The sequence below is a fragment of the Ochotona princeps genome, chromosome 13 (genome assembly GCF_030435755.1).
Source record: "Ochotona princeps isolate mOchPri1 chromosome 13, mOchPri1.hap1, whole genome shotgun sequence".
Lineage (NCBI taxonomy): Eukaryota > Metazoa > Chordata > Mammalia > Lagomorpha > Ochotonidae > Ochotona > Ochotona princeps.
Window position 1 is genome coordinate 58,828,857 of NC_080844.1, and position 20,923 is coordinate 58,849,779.

General features: G+C 43.3%; 1 protein-coding gene across 2 annotated transcripts in view; it reads right to left on the reverse strand.

Annotated features, from left to right (window-relative positions):
• SHTN1 (shootin 1) overlaps positions 1-20,923 on the reverse strand; it is a 96,490-nt gene that overhangs the window by 55,555 nt on the left and 20,012 nt on the right. For both annotated transcript variants that reach the window (XM_004579789.3, XM_058671366.1), the window contains exons 3-4: positions 14,013-14,073; positions 7,410-7,504 (exon numbers count right to left, since the gene is read on the reverse strand). In XM_004579789.3, coding sequence (XP_004579846.2) covers positions 7,410-7,504; positions 14,013-14,073 — 156 coding nt within the window. The remainder of the gene's footprint in view (positions 1-7,409; positions 7,505-14,012; positions 14,074-20,923) is intronic.

The window sequence follows — 20,923 nt, forward strand, 5'->3', positions numbered from 1 at the left end:
GTAGCTTTCTTCAACCAGGGTATTCTTCTATGTGTTTTTTTCTACATCCAGAAATACTCATGAAATTTGTGACTTCTGGCACTCTATACAAATGCGTTTCAAGTAGTTTGTGGAAAATGGAATTAAAAGTTTATTTATTTCAGTGCAAATCTGAAAATCCAATTATTCTGTGATACGCATTTTTATTAACTTTTTTAAAAAAGACCTAATTGAAAGTCACAGTAACAGAGAGAAAGGGAGAAAAAGAGAGAGAAAAGATCTCGCATCCACTGGTTCAGTCCTTAAATGGCTGTAACACTAGGGCTGGGCTACGCTGAAGCCAAGAGCCCAAAACTCCCCAAAACTCCATCCAGTCTCCCACATGGGCGGCAGGAGTCCCAGTACTTGGGCCATCTTCCCCTGCTTTCCCAGGTACATTAGCAGGGAGCTGTATTAAAAGTGGATTTGGACTCTATGATGGACTATGTCAATCAGTGGATTCTTCAATGACCTCATCGTGTTTGGAGTGGCGAGATTGGCAGCAATTTATAGCTAGTGGCCTATCAAAACCACTTGAGCAAGTATCTCAGAGCATGCCCCACATCTGGGACTTGGGGTGGGTGGGAAACTGAGTGGGGCTTCTCCCTCAATATCCCCATTTACCTCAGATACATGAAGGAAACAATATGGAAATAACAGTCTTACCCACTTTCCTATAGCCCTTGAACCTTTTTACCCAAATTAACTATATAAAGATTGTCAAAATAAAATAAAAATAAATAAATAAATAAGTGGATTTGGAGTTCAAATGGGATGCTGGTGTTTCAAGGGGCTACTTCACCCCAGAAGTAAGATTTTGAAGACCTCTCACAAGTTGCTTCCCTAACTACCATCATGATATTTGATAACCTAATAGCAGCTGTGGCCTAAAAAGAGCTTAACATCTACCAATCAAGGCATCCAAATCCCCTACCTACTGTACTATAAAAACTCAAGAAGAATGTCGGCTGAGATGTGAACACTGCTTTCATATCTCGTTTAGACTTTTTCCCCTATTTTTAAAAATTTCTATTTATCTTATGGATTCAAACTGCAGAAAGAGACAGAAACCTCTCCCATCAACTGGTTCACTCCCTAAATTTCAGCAACAGCCAGGGCTGAGCGAGGCTAAAATTAGGAGCTGAAAACTCAATCTGGGTTTCCCACATGAGTAAGAGACACCACCTGCTCCCGTCCACACTGAGCGTCAGCAGGAAGCTGCATCTGCTGTGAATTACCAAGGACACAAGCCATGCACACTGACACCGGATGCAGCTAATCCAAGGACGGCTCTGTCTGCACCAAGTGTCTGCACCTGTTTTCATATTTTAAAAAGAAGCAGAAGACTTACAAACGTAAGGTCTTCTGTGTATGCTTCTTGGATATTTTTGAGAATTCAGAACTCACCAACATTGGCTAAGCAATTTCACTGCAGTTAATCAAATTACAGGTTGGAGGCATGTTACACGTTGTTCTAAATCACAAGACAACAATAAATCCTTGCTAACCCTTCAGTACCAGAACCTACTATCATATTCAAATCTAAGTAGTCTTCATACTGAGCAGAATCTGATGACTATTTAAAAGCACAAAATCAACAAGATAAACAGCTTTGGATCATACAACTTACAGTATGAATCCACTTTTATCAGTTCATTGTACACATTTTAGCAAAGTAACCACATCTATTTGTAACAAAATTACGAAGTCAAGTTGCATCATAAGAATTAAATATTCTGGGCCCAGCACGGTAACCTAGTGGCTAAAGTCCTTGCCTTGCATGTGCCAGGATCACATATGGGTGCTGGTTCGTATCCTGGCTGCCCCACTTCCCTTCCAGCTCCCTCTTGTGGCCTGGAAAGGCAGCAGAGGATGGCCCAAAGTCTTGGCAACATGCACCAAAATGGGAGACCCTAAAAAAGATCCTGACTCCTGGCTTCAAATCAGTTCAGCTCTGGCTCTTGCAGTCACTTGGGGAGTGAACCGCCAGACAGAAGACCTTTCTCTGTCTTTCCTTCTCTCTGCAGATCTAAATTTCCAATAAAAAAAAAAGGATTAACTACTCCATTTACCTTTAATTCCACGGTGAAGATTAAGCAAAGTAATATTCACAGAAACTTTGCTGCTTAGCAAATGGAGCTTTCAAAACTGACAGCTGGCGCTGAAATCAGATTCTGCTATTATCTTTGATCACACATACCATGCAGTTTCCAAATTCTGCATTCCAAGTATCCCTCACATCCAAGGAGCACACCTATGCTGCTGAACTGAACTGGGCTTTTTTGGTTGGTTTGTTTCATTGGTTAGTGACTTGATGAGTTTATTTTGTAGCTTCAGATATGAACTGTATGTCCATTTTCAAAAACACTTCTCAAAGTGTAGGATACAGACAGTATAACTGAAGGATCCTGTTGTTAAGACCAAATCGGACAGAGAATCAAGACGGCAGAATAGGGTAAGGACACATTTAAATGGACGGAAAAACATTTAATCAGGATGAAGCAGAGAGGACGTATTTCAGGAAATAGGAAAGGACAGAACAACAGCAGAGGTGTACCTGGAAACTGACAGACACAGGAAAGCAACAAAAACAATGGTGTGGTGTTGCAGTGACTGATACTCCAGCAGCATTCAGCTAACAGCGATCTGAACTCCACCAGCAGCCAGAACTCCACCAGCAGCCAGGTGGGAAGGGACTTTCACTAGGAGCTTGGGAGGTAAACCCAAAGAACTGTCCGTCCTGCTGCTCCATTTGATTTGACCAGGAGCAGAGACAGAGCAGCAGATCCCAGATGGGCAGTGCAAGAACAGAGTGGATTTCACAGCCCAGTCAGCCCCTAGAGCCAAATTGGTCGCCATTTTGTGCAAGACGGCAAAGGCAAGGAAAAGGACTGAGCATACGCTGAGCTGGGGGTGAACTCATTTCTGACTCAGTGAACTGCAGCAACGTGGCATTCTACAGTACCACCCAAGACAGGTTTGGGTAGCACTCAGATCTGATGGCCACCAGATCAAGAACTCCAGTAGTGGTAAGCCAGGCGCCATTTTGTACACTGTGGCAAAAGCTTTAGGACTGCAGGGGACAACAGTGAACTGCTCATGTGCTGAGCTCAGGAGAACTCACTGAGTTCAGCGGATTGCACTGGTCTTGCAGGAAAATAATACCAACTGTGGCATCGTACAGGTCAAAATAGGTCCGTGTGGCACCCAGACCTAACGTTCAACAGGTTCTGGCAAGATCAGCGCCACCAACAACCTAGCTATATAGGACACCTGGTGTCTCCCTAATCCTGGGACCTGCTCCAACCGGAAGTGGGAGAAAGGTTGCAGAGACAACAGTGCAGCCTCAGCACGGTATCTTAGGAGGTAGAGAGTGGTGAGCCAGGAGCCAGGCCTGTGGAGACCACGGTGGAAATCTAAGAATCTAGACCTAGAACTCGCTGGAGGTTGTGGCACAAGTGACTGCAAGCAAAGTGTTGTGTACCAACTGCAATAAGTAAAATCGCATTGTAGACCTGTGGGTGACACAGCTTAGAAACCTGCCCCAAGGAGAAGACTCTGCTAGCCAGAACTGCAATGACCAAGAGCAAAAGAAGAGACAACGGCAAAATGAATATTACTGAAAACTCCCCTGCAAAGGAGCAAAACCTTATGCCAACCTCAGAGCTAACTGAGGCAGACATCGAGAAAATGGGGCATACAGAATTCATAAGACTCATTTTAAAGCTTCTGATCAAAAATGAGAAACACATACAAGAGTTCAAAGAATTTAAGGAAGCAATAAAGCAAATCAAGGCTGATATATCAGAAATTAAGAACACCGTAGAGCAAATGAAGAGTACAATGGAGAGTCTCCAAAATAGAATGAAGCAAGCAGAAGAAAGAATCTCAGAATTGGAAGATATTTCCTATCATCAGGGGGAAGCAAACAAAAAGCTGGAAGCAGAACTGGATCAGGTCAAAAAAAGTATTCAAGAATTGAAAGACACTATTAAGAGGCCAAATATAAGAGTTATGGGAGTCCCAGAAGGTGCAGAAAGAGAAGCTGAGTTTGCAAATGTATTTAATGAAATAATAAAGGAAAATTTCTCTAATCTGAAGAATTGGGAAATAAGATCCAGGAGGGGCACAGAACTCCCAACAGGCTTGATCAAAAGTGATCTTCACCAAGACACATGATCATCAAGCTCTCTTCAATTGAACATAAGGAAAAGATCCTTAAATGTGTACATGAAAAAAATCAATTGACATATAAAGGAATGCCAATTAAACTCACAGGAGATTTCTCTCAGGAAACTCTACAGGCAAGAAGAGAATGGAGTGATATATTCCAGATTTTAAAAGAAAAAAATTGTCGGCCTAGGATAACATATCCAGCAAATCTTTCTTTCGTCTTTGAAAATGAAATACAATTCTTCCACAGCAAAGAAAAGTTAAAAGAATTTGCCTCTCCCAAACCTGCCCTACAAATGATACTTCAAGATGTTCTCTTAACAGAGAAGAGGAATAGCACCCAACAAAACCAAAGGCAAATGGGAAGAACATCCCAGTAAAATGACAACAGAAGACTAAACCAATGAACAGCCCATTCCTAAAATGACAGGACCAAAGTACCATACATACATGTTAAACTCTGAATGTAAATGGTGTAAGCTTAATCAAACATCATAGATTAGTAGACTGCATTAAAAAACAAAACCCATCTATTATTCATTGTCTAGCAGAGACACACTTCACCAACAAAAATCAGCAGAAACTATATTGCATGGGTTTTGTTGTTTTCTGTTTCATCTCTTCAAAACACTTTCTACTAATTAAATCATTCAATGACTCGTAGATCATGCAGTAGCATCATTTTCTGAAAGAAGGTTCTTGATTTTAATTTCTTCATCTACACGCTAGTCAGTTAGTAGCATGTTATTTAACTTCATGGTATTGTTAATTTCTTTTTTCTCCCTGATGTTGATTTTGTTTTGTGGCTTTTCATTTAAGGGCATGTATAGTAGCTGTGTAATGGAGACTGTCATATCTAGTAATATGTCATTTAACTTCATGGCATCGTAAATTTCTATTTTTCTTTCTATTGTTGATTTTGTATCATGACTTTTCATTTAAGGGGATGTACAGTAGCTTTGAAATGGAGACTAACATCCAGATGTGAGGATACAATGTAGTATGCATTTCTACTTCCAGACAAAGATGGACTTACAATGAAACTGTTCACTATATCCTGACAATAGGATGCTGGACTCTCTGCCATTGTCCATGCCTGCAATGATGGACATATGACTGTGTATGAAGAACTATATTTTAGTAATGATACAGAGGAACTCGGTGGGCGGAGGGAATTGGAGAGGGGATAAGGGAAATGCCAGGAGCCTATGGAACTGTATCAAAATGATAATAATAAAAAAATGTAAAAAAAAAAAAAACAGACCAAATCAGAAAACGACCTTAGGTATTGGATCAGGGCTGACTGTGACAGTCTGCCTGCGATTGTTCCACACTCACCCTCACCCCCAGAGCTGGGGAGAGGGGTGGATGGGGTACTCCTAATAAGCCAGTTCTGGTCATCTTAACCCAGAGAAAGGGCTTCTCTTACCCAAGGTCACATGTTAAATCGACAGAGTAATTTTTTTATTTTTATTTTTTTAAGAATTACTTATTTTTATTACAAAGTCAGATATATAGAGAGGAGGAGAGACAGAGAGGAAGATCTTCCATCCCATGATTCACTCCCCAAGTGAGAGCAATGGCCGGTGCTGCACCGATCCGAAGCTGGGAACCAGGAACTTCTTCCGGGTCTCCCACATGGGTGCAGAGTCCCAAGGCTTTGGGCCATCCTCAACTGCTTTCCCAGGCCACAAGCAGGGAGCTGGATGGGAAGTGGAGCTGCCGGGATTAGAACCGGCGCCTATATGGGATCCCTGGGCGTTCAAGGCGAGGGCTTTAGCTGCTAGGCCACGCTGCCGGGCCCAGAGTAAATTTTTAAATGAGGCCATAGCTGGGCCAATGATTTATATGCATTACAAAAAAATAACGGCCGACCCTCTTCATTTCCCCAGGCCTAACTCTACTCCATCCAGTCACCTAAGCTGAGACAGTGCGATCCAGAAAGCAGAAACCCAGCTGGCCAAAGTCACACAGGCCCAGAAAGATAGCATCAGAAGTAAAATCTGCATATATGGCCCCCAGTCACAGCTTTCCAGAAACTCAACAGCCAGCGTTGAGAGGCATCGCTAAGCGGGCTTTGGCTGTACTATCACCAACAGGAAGGAATCCTTGGTAGTAACGGCAGGAGAAAATGCAGAGACGATCTCCAGACACTAAGAGAATCAGTGCAGCTACTGCACTCCCAAGGGCATTTCTCCTTCGTTTGTTCCCCAAGAAAGAGAAAATTCCAGCAATGTGATTGGCGAGGGATGGACACACGGCAGGGTAGAAAGGAGATGCCCACATTATTGCTTTTTTTTTTTTTTTCACAACAGACGACGGGTACTGCTATGTATTTCTGGGACAAATACCAGAAGAGAAGTTACACACATAAATTTATATTCTTAGGTGCTGACTGAGTATCTTACAAATTCTAACGTCGCACTGTTATGCAAGCAATTAGGCAAATTCCTCCAGCAAGCATATTGCTAATGCATACAAATTAAACTGATTTATTTATTTATTTGGCAGCAGGATTTTAGCCACATCCCAAAGAAAATACTTTGGAGGTGGGTGATGGGTAGGAGAGGAAAAGAAGCCCAACTAGTATTACTAATGAAATGTGGCTGGAAATCGCTGTCATCCATTTTCTGATGAAGTGGTTCAGATATGTTTTACCTAACTCAAAATACAGAGAGACAGAGATGAAAACATTCTTTAATAATCATGTGCTTCTGATGAGACAGAATATAGAAAATTACACCCCAGGTAAATTCATCAGCTAGAAGCAATCAGTGAGGAATGGGAGGTCACCTTGCACACAGCCTCACTTTGCTCTTGACAAATAATCACTTGCAATGTTAAACTCCAGCTGACTTTTTCACCAGAATCGTCCATTGCTCTTTGTGTATCACATCAGACTATTTTTCAACTTGGTGAGCATTTGAACCAAATACACAGACATTACACCAAGTCCAGCTCGAAAACCAGGCCAGGGTCCCTTCTCCCAGGCACAAAGCACAGACACTGGACCACACACACACACACACTCAGAAGAACCTTTAGGTCGAGATTTTCATAATCATATTCCACAACTCTCGAAACTTTACAACGCTTTCCCTGTTGCTGGGAGCTGTTGTAAGAGAACAGCAAAGTAAAATGGGAGAGAAGCCACTTTTCACAAAAGGAAATTGAAATAACAGAGTTCAGACAAAGTTTCCTCATCGAAATAGGCTCACCTTGGTTGCCAAGGCTTCGGCGCTTTCTCTGCAAGTCTTCTCTATTTCAAGATGGTTCTGCATAAAATTCACTTCCTCTATAACCATGTGAGAAACTAGGAATGAAGGAGAAAAAAACATCTTAGCATTCAGAGATGAGTCAGCTGTTCCAGAAGCCCACGCATTGCCCCATGATTAAGAATACTCCAATTCTTCAGCTGGCAGACTGGGAGCGATCACCAACCAAGTTTTCAGCAGCTGGCCCGGGGCAAAACTCAGCTGATATTTCAACACCAACAGAGAAAAGAACACCACAGGGTCATCATGGCCATTACATGCATTTTGAAGAAAGCAATTTGGATGTTCCTAGGGGTCTATTTTCCTTGTAGTTCTGTATCTACCCACAGGCGTATCTGCTCATTTAAATAAAACACTCTCCCATAGATAAAGGGGGCTGGAAATAGGACTTCCTCTTCTTAGCAGGATATGGCACACGGATCTACAAAGGAAAACTGCCTAATAGGAAATCAAAGATAAATCTGAAATTGATCTCATGAATGAAACAGCATTGTGGTAGCCCATCTAAGCCTTGTAAGATTGGTTCTTACCAGTTAACAAAGTAGTTACTGTTACTTCATGAACTCCGGGGCAGATAAGTACAGTAAGGGGATGAATGCAGTAGGTGCTGATGAGAGCAGATGCTAATAAAGTGCTTCTTACATCACTGATGGTGAGCAGTAGTCAGGACAAAATTAAATGGAAAACAGTGATTTTTTTTTGATAACTGGTTAATGTAAATGGAGACTTAAAGGTACAAATTCAGAACTGAGTAAGATTTTTGAAGATTGAGTGAGAAAAATATCAATTCTTCCCACCCATATTTAGAGTTAAAATTCCCAGAACCTCAAATATATATTGATTGATATTTGTTTGATTCAAAAATAATAATAAAATTGAAGGACATCCAAATGTGAAACCCAACAAAGTTAGCAAAAAGCACAGGGCTCAGATAACACAAAGAGAGATTACTTTTGCTTCATTTAAGCTTAATTAACCTGCAATTATGATTAAACTCAGTGGAAAAATTTTTCTCTCCAAATTAAATGCAAAAAAAAATGTATGACTTCCTAAGTCTGTCCCAAAGTTCTTATTATGTTAATATTCAAATTCATAAAACAGCACTAAATGGCCAGAAACATCTCTAACCTTGACATTTTTTCAGGGGTAATAATAATCTGCCGCAAATGCAGGCCAACCAAAAACCACTTAACTAATTAGTAGTTGCAGTCACCGAGAAAAACATGAATCAACACTGTTATTACAAGTGGCACATTTGAGTGGCATCTAATTATGACTTGATGAGCACGATACTTGCATTATCAACATTACCACTGCATCCCATCAGGGCCTAAAAGCTGCTGATGGCATTGACTTGGAGAAACTCCCCCTCAATGGTACGGCAGCACCCAACAATCGGCTTGGCAGGGGCCCCCCTCACTAAATGACACGTTAAGCGTAATTACTGGTAGACATTGTAAATAAACAGGATTGGAAGTGAAAATTGTACCAAGTGCATAAGACACAATCTGACACATTGGAAGTGGCAGCCTTAATTGAGAGTTTCTTTGACTGCTCAAGATCATTTCAACTGCATTTCTCCGAGGACAGTGATTATAACTGTGGAGACAGACGGCATAATGCTATCGGCACTGCTGACAGAGCAGTGAATTAAATTGTATCTGCTGCTGTGTGAAAGCCGTGATGAGAGGTACAGATGCCTTAGTGGTCTTATCATTAGAACACAATGGTCATGTTGTCATCAACCTTTCTGGCTCCAATTGAAAAGAAATGATTGTGTGTTGAGGCTGCCCCCCCCCTTCCACGCCACCCCCCTTCTCCTCTTCTATCTCTTGTTCTGAATAGAACCAATTTTCAGAGAGCTATGAAATCACGCAATAGGTCCTAAAATGCAGCTGCTTGGCATACAAACGGGTCCCCATTAAACTGGAATCACACACAATATGTGTTTATGCCAGAAGAACAAATAGAAGCTGAACACAGGCCAAGTTTATTCACACACACAAAGCCCGTGTAGCTCTTCATCAATATAATTGCCTTTTATATTGTAGTTTAAATAATAGGCTCTATTATTTCCTTAAAATCCTAATATTCCTGGCATTTTATCACTATGTTTACAAGGTAGGTTCTTCAAAAATGTGAAGGAAAGAGAAAAGAAACCTATATAATTTTTACAACATCAAATATTACTTTGAATTTTTAGCCTTAACTACTTGACATCTTCTGCCACAATCGGGTACTTCCACTATCATAACAAAAAACATAAACACTCTGCATTTTTCACAGGAATTTGACTTTTTATTGAATAACATTCTTGCTCATAAAAGAGTAAGAAAAATCATTCCACAGGGGTGAGGTCTAGGCCTAGTAAGAAGGGAAAAAAAATCAGAAACAAACATTCCTTTTCTAAACATTTTGTAAAAAACTGCCCTGCGATTTAACTTGATAAAGTTAGCTCGAAGGTTCCCACACATATTTTTTTTCTTATTCTGAAAGGGTTTCTTCCAGCAGGTGGGGTTTGATGTCTTTCTCAAGAGTGAACTGGCAGAAATGTTGAACCTGGCCTTCATTTTCAATTGAAGGAATGATCCCAAGCCTGGGGCCAGGACGGTGGCACAGAGCATAAGTCAGCCTCTGCTATGCTACTATCACATATCAGCTCTGGTTCATGTACCAGCTGCTCCACTTCTGATCCAGTTCCCTGCTAATGTCAGGTGAAAATCACCGCCTGCACATGGCCCAAATACTTTGGATCCAGGCAGACCTGCAGGAGAGCTGGATGAAGCCACTGCTTCAGCCTGACCCATCGCTGGCCATGTGTCATTGGGGCACTGAACTCATGGGTCTCCCTCTTGTGCTGTAACTCTTTCAAATAAAAAATTAATCTCTAACAAAATCTTAAAACAAAAGATTATCTGAATCATAAATTGATAACATGGGAATCTGCTATCAACACCATAAGTTATGAAGGGAAGAACATTATATCTTTAGAAACTATGACCTCATTTCCTAAACCAAAAACTGGACCATATAACACAAAATATAAACACTTCTGACACATAGCTTTATTGGTATTTTTCAAAGAATAAAGGTTTTTACAACCTTTAGCTGTCCATTTAATAATTTATGCTCCTAAACTCGGACTTGTCTTACAACATCCAAAATCTATGGCCATTACATCCATAACATTCATGTATTTGACTGACATTGATGTCTAAAGGAGAGAAAAGTTGGGTTTTTAATAAACTGACCTAGAAGTAAAGTTACAAAGAACAAAACATACTAACCTTTCTAAAAGACTGAAATATTTACAGCTGGCAAACACTGAAATGGTGATGCCATCAGTTTCTTAATAAACCAAGGTTAGTGGGCGTGAGGGTGTAGGGGAAGAAAAGTTAACCATTAAGTTGGTGACTGTTTAAGCCGAACAAAGGCAACATTCAGGTTCACTGAACTGGTTTTCATTTTTGTCTAACTTTAAGTTTTTTTCATAATAAAAAATGTTGAGGGCCCCGAGAACTCAGAGGCATAGCCCACTAGCATACCAACAATCACATCTAGCAGTCTAATTTAGTTAGCAGAGGGCGTCTCTCCTCAAATCGCACACATGGCATCATGCGGCGCACGTGTTTTTCTCGTTATTTTTGTTTTCTGTGGAGTACCACAGCAGGGCTTCCGCTTTATGCCCGTATAGCGCTGCATACAAAGCAGGTAGTCGTGTCTGTGTGTGTGACAAGGGCTGAAACCTGTCAGGCTTGAGTTCCCGTGTGGACACCTTTTCCAGGAGGGTTCTGTGGCAGTGACTCTCAGCGCCATCTGGCCGTGCACTGAACCCTTTCCACGTGGTCTCTTGGAAAGCCACACGGCAGCCCTCTAAGGTAGAACTAGAGGTGGCCTTTTGACATATCTGAGGATGCTGAGGCTGGGAGAAGTCACATGTTCCAGGTACTGCTGGCCAACCAGACATGAGTGAAGACGTCAAGGTGAGATGTCACTTGGCTAGCCAGGCTCGGCCCCAAGGAGATGCAGGGATCTTGAGGCCACTGAGTAGACGTTATCTCAAAGCCTTCTTCAATGTGATATTTACTCAGAATGGGTCTCATGAGGGCAAAGAAAAAAGCCACAGAGGGTGCATGTCAGGAGGAAAGCCCGCGGGGGACTAGGATTCCTTCCCAGTGGGCACGGCTCCGCCCACCAGGTAGGGGACTTTGTGCAGATAGATGGGGTGCTGGGAGGGGCATGGATCAGGGGAACCTGCCCCTGCCTACATCTAGCCCCAGGCCACTAAGACAAACACTACAGGGACTCCAGATCAAATGTCCGGGTGGTGCTGTGGCATAGCCCACTACTCTCCACCTGCAGCACTGGCATCCTAAACGGGCCCTGATTTACACAGATGATCTGGCTACCTTATCCCTCCCACTCCCAGCCTGAAAAACATGACCGTTAATCCTGATTCCATGCATGTGGAAACTCCATCAGCTTGCTGCGTGGAGTGATAGGAAATGCTGTCATTTGCTGGTGGCAAAACAGTGGCTTCATTCCTTTCTGTTTACAACCGTGAATTATTTATCTAGCTCAGGTTCGGGGCTTGTTTTTGTATTTAAAAACAAGAAAAAACCAAAATTTTGATGGAGGGTGGGGGAGTCCTTATTATTCTTGTCATTTTAGACTGAGTGGAGTTACCGCTTTTTTTCCTGGTATCCAAACTTTAAGCAGACTTATTCAAGTAAAGCTGAAAACTGAATGAAAACATCAGAGCTTGTTCTACCCACATTTGTCCTGAATGCTTTGGGTCTCTGAGCTGCCTACAAAGAAAACTACATTAAAAAAAATCAAAACACAAAATACAACTTTCAAAGGTATTTAGAGAAGACACAAAGGCCTAGGGAGTGGAAGCCAGGCTCCCATGCTACCCTACAGAGGGATCGCGGGGAAAGTGCTTTCCATGTGTGCCTAATTCAGGAGGCAAAATCCCTACTGGCCACCCCAACTGAAACATTTTATAAGGCCAGTTACCAGAAACTTCCAACTGTCTGCACTGCACACAGTATGCCAAACTGCTCTCAACAACCCAAGCACACTAACTGGTGTAATACTTTCTGATGTGACTCAATTCCAAGTGCACTACACACACCCAGCACTGGGCAAGGGTAGGGTGCCACCCAAGTGCAATACCCACAGTATCAAGCAACAGGCATTTCCAGCGTAACACTGTGGTCTCCAGAGACACACACCACCAATAGCATTTCACCTTGGTCTCCTGGGTTACAGCCAGGAGACCAGGTTACAGCCAGGAGCCAGGTTACAATTGTTGGCATGAACTGGCGCCCGAAATGTTACTCATGCTACAATTTCAGAGTTACTTTAACCTTCAGGTAGCGTAAGACAGTTTATGGTGTGGTTACCAAGGCCACACCTCCTGTAAAATCAGGAGTCTGAGGGGCGCAGCATCAGCAAGACCACAGGGCAAGGCCTGACTCCCAAGATGAGGGCCCCTTTCACCGCCACGTTCTGGCTGCTTGCCCATCTGAGTCCCATTAGAGCCATGTCCTAGCCAAACAGACTGACTTCACGTCTTCTAAAACAGGCAAAAATTTACAAGATGAGTTATAGGGCTCTCATGGGAATACAACTTTCCTGTGTGTGCTACACACCATTCAAACTCTTGAAAACATCTGAGTCTTATGAATCCATAATTCCTCTCTTCTTTTATTAATTATGAGGTATAAGCAACATATCAAAAACCAGACATGATTATTGTACTCAGTGTGTGGAGTCTGGCAACAAGAAGACACTTGAGAAGGCCACACCAAATGAAGGTCAAAGACTTACCCATCACCTCCCAAAGTTTCCTCCTGCCCCCTTACCCGCTGGCAAGGACACTTAGCACAAGATCTACTCAGTAAGTCCAACGGACGGGCTCAGTGCTTCAGAATGGATCTCAAGCAGCACTCCTTTTAATGCACATTAACCTATGGAGCCACCCAGATCTCTATAAAGACACACGTTTAGGGATATCTGCCAGGGCCCTACTTAAAATGGCCTTCCACCAGAGAGTCTCTCTCCGTGAGGGCATATCTAAATGAGCCATGGTCCTAACCTATCACGGAGCACAGGGGTGATGACACACTGATGCACTCCTCTGCTCACGTGCCAAGGGGACCACAGCACACAGCTACTGAGAAGCAGCAGTTGTTGATAGAGCACCAGCGAGGGCCAACTCAACATCTACGTCTACACTGCTTAGGGGGGTTTGCTCAAGTGGTCAAGGTAAGCAATTTTCTGTTAACATTTCTAAACAGTAAAACTTTTTTTATAACAAGTACGAACTTTTTGTAATGGTATCATCCTAAAAACAATAGTGCTTATTCCATTTCTTTACAAATCCAAGTAATACCAGGGAAATTTGGGGGAGTTATGTGAACATACACATCTTCCTTTCCTTACGATATTGGCAAAAAAATTTTGAACAGGCCATCTGTCTACACTCACAAATCTCCCAGTCACATACATCACCACAATCCCGCTGAGATGCTCACATACTTTTCTGAAATTCCTCCAGCTTTTTAATAGCTTCATCTCGTTCTTGCCTAATTTTGTCACACTGAAATGAGAAAGAAGAAAAGTTAATTTGCATCGTAAATTTTAAATCTGGAAAGGCAAAATAAAAAGCAACCTTACAAACAGCGGCGATTTTTCAAAAACAAAAAAAAATTAAAAACCTCAGGAAAGCATCCATGGTCACCTTGCATTTGTATACGCGTACCTGACCAATTTTCTAGGCCTTTCTAATGCGTCACCTTACTGTTCATGATCTCCTCTGTAACACGCCTATTTAACATTCTGGGGTGAAACACATTCATTTCCTAAGGGAACTGCCGTGCCTCCCCTAAAGGAAGCTGATGGACAAACACACTTGCCTAGCAGCCAGGTGCCCGGCAGGAGCGCCATGCCTGCAACACATGCTGGCGCACACCTGGAAATGAGAGGAAAGATTCCAGAAAGGAGGCCAGAGGCCACCCCCCTCCCCCAGGGACTCTCACACCTGCAGAGATCTCTGTGTCTCCAGAATTCTGAATAGAAGGTGGCAGTTAGGAAGAGATTCAATATTCTACAGTAAGTGTATGTCATTTACAAATTGGACTTTTCCTTTCCCAAAGTGGAAGGACTCACCGAAAGTCCAAAGAAGGGAAAACCAGTTATTAGAGCCCTCAGGTAGTTGGGGGGGGGGGGGGACGAGGACAAGTGGGCCCCTACTTGCAAAGGCTCTGAGGGAATCTGAATTCACAAGACCAACATTCATCAGCAGGACCGAACTTTGTCCACCCCGGATTTCATAAACCAAGGCACCCTAGAGACCTTTTCATCCCAAGTATCTAAAACATCAAATATTTAGATCCAATTTTAACTTTTCAAGTAGTCATTACAATTTTAATCTCCTGGGGAAACTATTCCCCCGTAAGTACTATATACAGAAAGTACAACTTCAAATTACATTTGACTCCTAGTGAGTCAAACACATATACCGGGAGTTCATTCCTTTTGATGCCTCTGGCTTCGGAGTCCACATCACAGGGCCAGTGGCCGTTTGGAAAGACCACATTAAAACAGTGAGAGGGCCCGGCAGCGTGGCCTAGCGGCTGAAGTCCTCGCCTTGAACACCCCGGGATCCCATATGGGCGCCGGTTCTAATCTCGGCAGCTCCACTTCCCATCCAGCTCCCTGCTTGTGGCCTGGAAAAGCAGTCGAGGACGGCCCAATGCATTGGGACCCTGCACCCGTGTGGGAGACCTGGAAGAGGTTCCTGGTTCCCGGCTTCAGATCGGCGCGCATCGGCCCGTTGCGGCTCACTTAGGGAGTGACTCATCGGACGGAAGATCTTCCTCTCTGTCTCTTCTCCTCTCTGTATATGTGACTTTGTAATAAAAATAATCTTTAAAAAAAATAATAAAAAAAATAAAACAGTGAGATCTTCTTGCCTGTCAGATTGGCTAAATTGGGAAAGAAAAAAGCCAGGAACTGGAAACTCCCCCAGGCTGCTGGTGGACTTTTAAATTGGATTGGCTGTTTTGGAAAGAAACTTCTAGCAAACATGAAAATACACACACCCCATGACTTGGCAATTGCACTTCTGCATGCATACACCCAGAGGTCCTCTGACAATGTATCCAGGATGATACAGACCACAGTGTCCGCATTTATAATAACAGCAAATACATTCATACGGAGCAGGGAAACTGTACTAAAGTTGTATGTCTCAATAATTGTTATTGTTGAAAGCTATCATGTTGAGTAAAAGGAATACCAGACCTATATCAAACGACAGCTTAAGCACACAGAACATTTTGTGTGTTTATATTATACATACACCATCATACTTTAATAAACATACATCATATCCAAAGACATGGACATGAAATGGAGGCGTACAGACAGAATCTGTAAGAGCAGCGCTCTCTTGGGAGTCAGTAAAGAAGACAGAGTTAAGGATGGGTGACATGAGGATCTCCAATACTACTGGTAGCTTTTTAGTTAAAAAAAAAAGTTAACTCTGTGTAATAGGTGTTCAGCATATTATTCCAAATTCTGCCTTGGACTGTCTACAAACAAACCAGATGGACCAAGGATCATTTTTTAGAGAAGGAAAACCGTCTTTCATGATGGATTCCTTGTGGAAATCCATTCTCTGTGTCATCATCATCATCAAATAGTTTCTAGTTTCAATTTAGCAGATAACTTTATCCTTTAGAGGTGGTCGGTTAAAATTCTAGCCACTGGAGTGCTGTAGGCTTTTCTTAGCCCTCTCCCCTGCTGAAGTAGACCCACATCAGACAGAGGAACTCAAAGTCTGACACTGCTGCCCACTGCTTCTGGAATGTTCCTCTAGATTTTTAATTTGGTCTTTGTTTTGGACTTGCCCATCACTAGTGCTCTTAAAATGCTCAGGAGGGTCTGAGGCACAGAAAGAAACTTTATTTTCCGAGTCATGTTCAGTGGATAAGATACATGCGGTCTTTTATCTCCAAATTAACTGCAGGTGCAAGATTCCCATGAGAACGGTCTCCATGAAAGAGTTGGCTCTGAGTTCATGCCACTTGGGACCCCTCTACACACTTCTCTACCCCCCAAAAATCAGAGGTTGACAAGTCCTCACCAAAACCAAGTAGCCACATCCTACACTAAGACAGCAGAACAAGGGCATTAATCAGGCCTGCTCAGGTCAGATCTCAAGAAAGGCTATCAGCTGACATCAAACGCAAACCACCCACACAGAGACCATTACTCATGAGTAACGCAAGACAGTCTTGGGCAGGCTGGACCAGTGGCTCAGAAGTAAGACTTAATGTTCATGCTCTCTACTACCCACCTACCTACTGGTAAACCCCCCCAAATTCCAGAAGCAGAGAGCTTAATCCAAGTCTCACAGGGTGGTAGGGCTCCACTACCTTCCACAGTGTGCATTAGCAGAAAAGCTGGATCCCAAACTCAGACACTCTGAGAGGGGATGTGGGTGTCATACCGTAACTGTGCAGTACCGTAACTGCTGTGCCAGTACACAGCCCCAGGGCTCTCTGCTCTGCAGACCCAGGGAAACAGGCTTTGCTTAGCAATGGGGCTCACCATCAGACTCACTCCAGCACCCCGGCAACCACTTTCTAGAGGCCACCCATGCCACGTTCACACCAGCCCTTTAGTTATCACTAGCAAATTCACAAGCTGTCTCCCAGTCCCAGCTGTGTCCTATCAGGGGTCTTCACGTGGCTTTGCTTTCTATTTTCTGCACACATTATCACAGAACTGGCAGCCACAGAATTTACCATCTGCTAAGCTGAAAGAAATGTGTGCTGGGAGTGGGGGAGACTACCATGTGGCCAATGGGGCTTCCTTATTTCACACCAGAGCTGAAAAGAATCCGAAGGATGCATCCGCTTCCTAAGCAGGGACCCAAACACACTCTTGCTTCATCATTTTAGGTAAACCCAGAAAAACACTCTGCAGCCTTTCTCTTGCCCTACCAGGGAGGAGTGAGCAAGGGTAGTGGGCCCCAGGGGGAGAATGCTCATCATCCCACCACACACAAGCCCCTCGCCCCGCCCCCCCCCCCCAGCCTGCTCATGCAGCTGCACCATTTGTTACAAACTGCTTCTTTTTGTGTGAGAATTGCTCATGAAGACTCTGCAATAGCAACAGATGTGCTGGGGCCTGCATCACTTAATTACGATGCCTGATGCCTCTCTGCAGCTCAAGGCTGGGGCAGAACCCAGCAGCATCAGTGTCTGCTGGTTTGAAGGGTAACATCACAGTTACCCCAGAGCCTCCATTTTGGCCATGGCGAAGTGGTGAGTTGACCAGAAGTTGGCCTTCCTGCTTTTGAAAAACCTCAATATTAGCCACTCTGGCTATTTTCTGGATATCTTCCTGGAGCCTCCCACAGGCAGATTCCTGGCTTTTGAAACTAAACCAGGACTCCAGAGCCCTGAGCAGGCTGGCTCACTGGGCAAAGTCTGGAGTGAACTCCAGCTCTGCTGTCCCTGCCCCCAAATGGGCAGTTCGCCTGTCCACCCAACATTAACACCAGAATCCTGCTGAACAGTGCTCAGCAGAAGCCCAGAGGGCCGATGCAGATATGAGGATATCTTTGTTTCGTGGTGGTTATGCTTTATGCAGGAAACAAATCTTAACGTTCCGAATTGTGGTCAACTTCCACTAACGTAAACACTCATGGTTATCTGGCCGGGGCACAAACACCACAGGAAAGGTTTCTAGCCCACAGAAAGCACTGTTGGAGGTTCAAGAAGTATAGAAACGCGTTGCAGGCACAGAATACCAGGGCACTGGACAGTCTTTCATATAGGCAAGCACCACCTGGTGAACGGAAACCAACCTCCTCTAAGAAGCTCCTGTAGGCAGTGATGTTTCTATTCCTTTCCTCCGAGCACTGAGCCTACATGCGGCGGGCATTGTCATCAACACAGCCAAACGTGTCCTCACAAAACTGAGGATCCGCTGGAAGACACCAACCATGAGAGAAGCACTTGTAGAAGATACTTGACAAGAATCTTTGACTGCTAGACGCATGGCAGAGGCTGTGGCAATGAACCTGAAGCCTTCCTGACTGCCTGCTCCTGCCCTCCCCCGACACACACACCACTGTCCTTCAACTTCACTCCTTTTATGTCCAGTGACAACATTTGGAAATGTAAACATGCACAGTGTTAGAATGGCCTGCAGATGCACCTGTCTTAGAATTCTGGCTGGTGGCAGAGAGAGGAGCATCAGATGGTATGTATTACTGAAGCTGTAAATACATCCCTGCAAGCGTGGCTAGAAAGCAACTATGCTTTCTGGATCTCTACACACTGGCTCACCCAAAGAAAACACAGCACATGCGACATTCCTACCGGCACGGAATGCCTTTCGCACACCCTCTTTTTGTGCTTCTTCTTTCTTCCAGTTTCAAGTTCTTTCCCTCTGATTTTCACAAGGAAAAGAAAGAAGCCATAGCTACCCCAACCCCAAGCTGCCTTGCAGCATTCTACAAATTCTAGATATTGTGTGTGAGATGGGAACACATGTCATCCATGCGAACACATGTCATCCAAACAGAGATCCTTGCTCTTTGTTTCTGGATAGATTGCTGTTAATAAGAGACTCATTTTCACTTTCAAACTGCTAAGTAATTACTTTTTCTCTGGCACAACCACTTGCCACTCCATCTCAAAGAAACTGCATGTATGTGGATGTATTATGCATGAACAGTTAGCATAATGGACCCACATCTTGCTCTTTTAAAGTGGATTCTTTATTGATATTTTTTTCACATAAAAATAAAATACTTTGGGACCTTCGCCTCTGAGTACTACCTAACAGGAAGACATCAGAAACAATAGGCAACTGAGCCAAGATGCAAACAGTATCATGTATCTTGTTTCTTGAAACCTAAGTCTTGGAAAGCATCTGTCTCTCTCCCATTTCATTCATGGCTCCTGGCAAGCTGACAGAACCGCCCCCTCAATGCACAGAGCACCCAAACGACGCCTAATCAGCCACTTAAACGTTTACACATTTCAGAACTCTATCTCCGAACATAATATTAAACACAAATACTTACTATTTAACACCATTCTTCTATTACATAGATTTCCTTCTTTTTTATGTACACGCCAACACACACACACACACACACACACACACACACACACACTCCTGCCCGCCACCCTGAGAAACAAGAAAGCTAGTCCATTCACAGCTCAAGGTTTCCCCCCACGTAGGAACAAACCCTGGGTCTGGACGACAAAGCTCCTGTGTGAGTCACAGGACAATGCCGCTCCACTGTGGGCACATGACTGACACTTGAATATGGTGGCTGTTACACAGGCAAAGCAAAACATTTTATTTGGTTGATTTTAAAATAGACAGTCATCAATTTCTCCATATTAAAACATACATACTTGGAAAAGTCGCGGGGTACAATGTCACAGGCATTCTCGGCTTTTCACATTACACGCCTGATAATGCCATCAAGAACATGGCTAATAACGGAACGTACCCACAATTCTTTTGAAAACATCCATTTACCTTGATGTTAAATACCAAATCACAAATATCTTACATTCCGATTCAGCCCACATTGCTTATACTCCATGTAATATTTTGATAATAATATAAGTACTTAAGAAAAAATTCAGATATTTTCCTCCAAAAAGTAATTAATTATGCTTGTTAGTGAGTTGGGAGACTGAAAAAAAAAGTGACATTTCAGCCAACTGTTAAAGATGACAAAAAGTTTGTCACACGGAAAAGAGGAGCCACTTCGTGTGTCTGCTCTTTTTTCCACTGACAAGCTCTCATAGCTGGTTAATCTGTCAGCTTGTCTGTGTCCCTCATTGGACTGGCTTTATTCACAAATAGGACCTGCATATATTTTCCATTACACCCTGGTACTAGGAAGGCCTTCAGCAAAAACACTTCCCTTTTAAAAACAAGCCTTCCTTGTGAACTCAGATTCTGATTCCATCCTCAAAGTTCAGGTTACAAATCACAAAGAGGCCAGCTGATTAAGACTCCACCTGCATCTCCACTAGAAGGAGCACCGGGGTGAGTCCCAGCTCCAGCTCCTGATTCCAGCTCCCTGCTAATGCGGGCTCTGGAAGGCGGCAGGCAATGGCTCAAGTGATGGGGGGTCTAGCCCTCATGAACAAGATCTGGACTGATGTCCAAGCTTTGAGCTTCAGCCTAGACTAGCTGGGACACTGGGGGCATTTGGAGAGTATAGATGGGAGTTACTCATTCCTCTTTACTTGTCACCTATACCTCTAATAAAAATATAAATAAAAAATTTAAAAAAAAACAATGTACACAGAGGTGAAGCACATCAGGTTAAGCCACCACCTACAGCCCCATCTGGAGTCATGGCTACTCCACTTTCAATCCAGCTCCTTACTAATGTACCT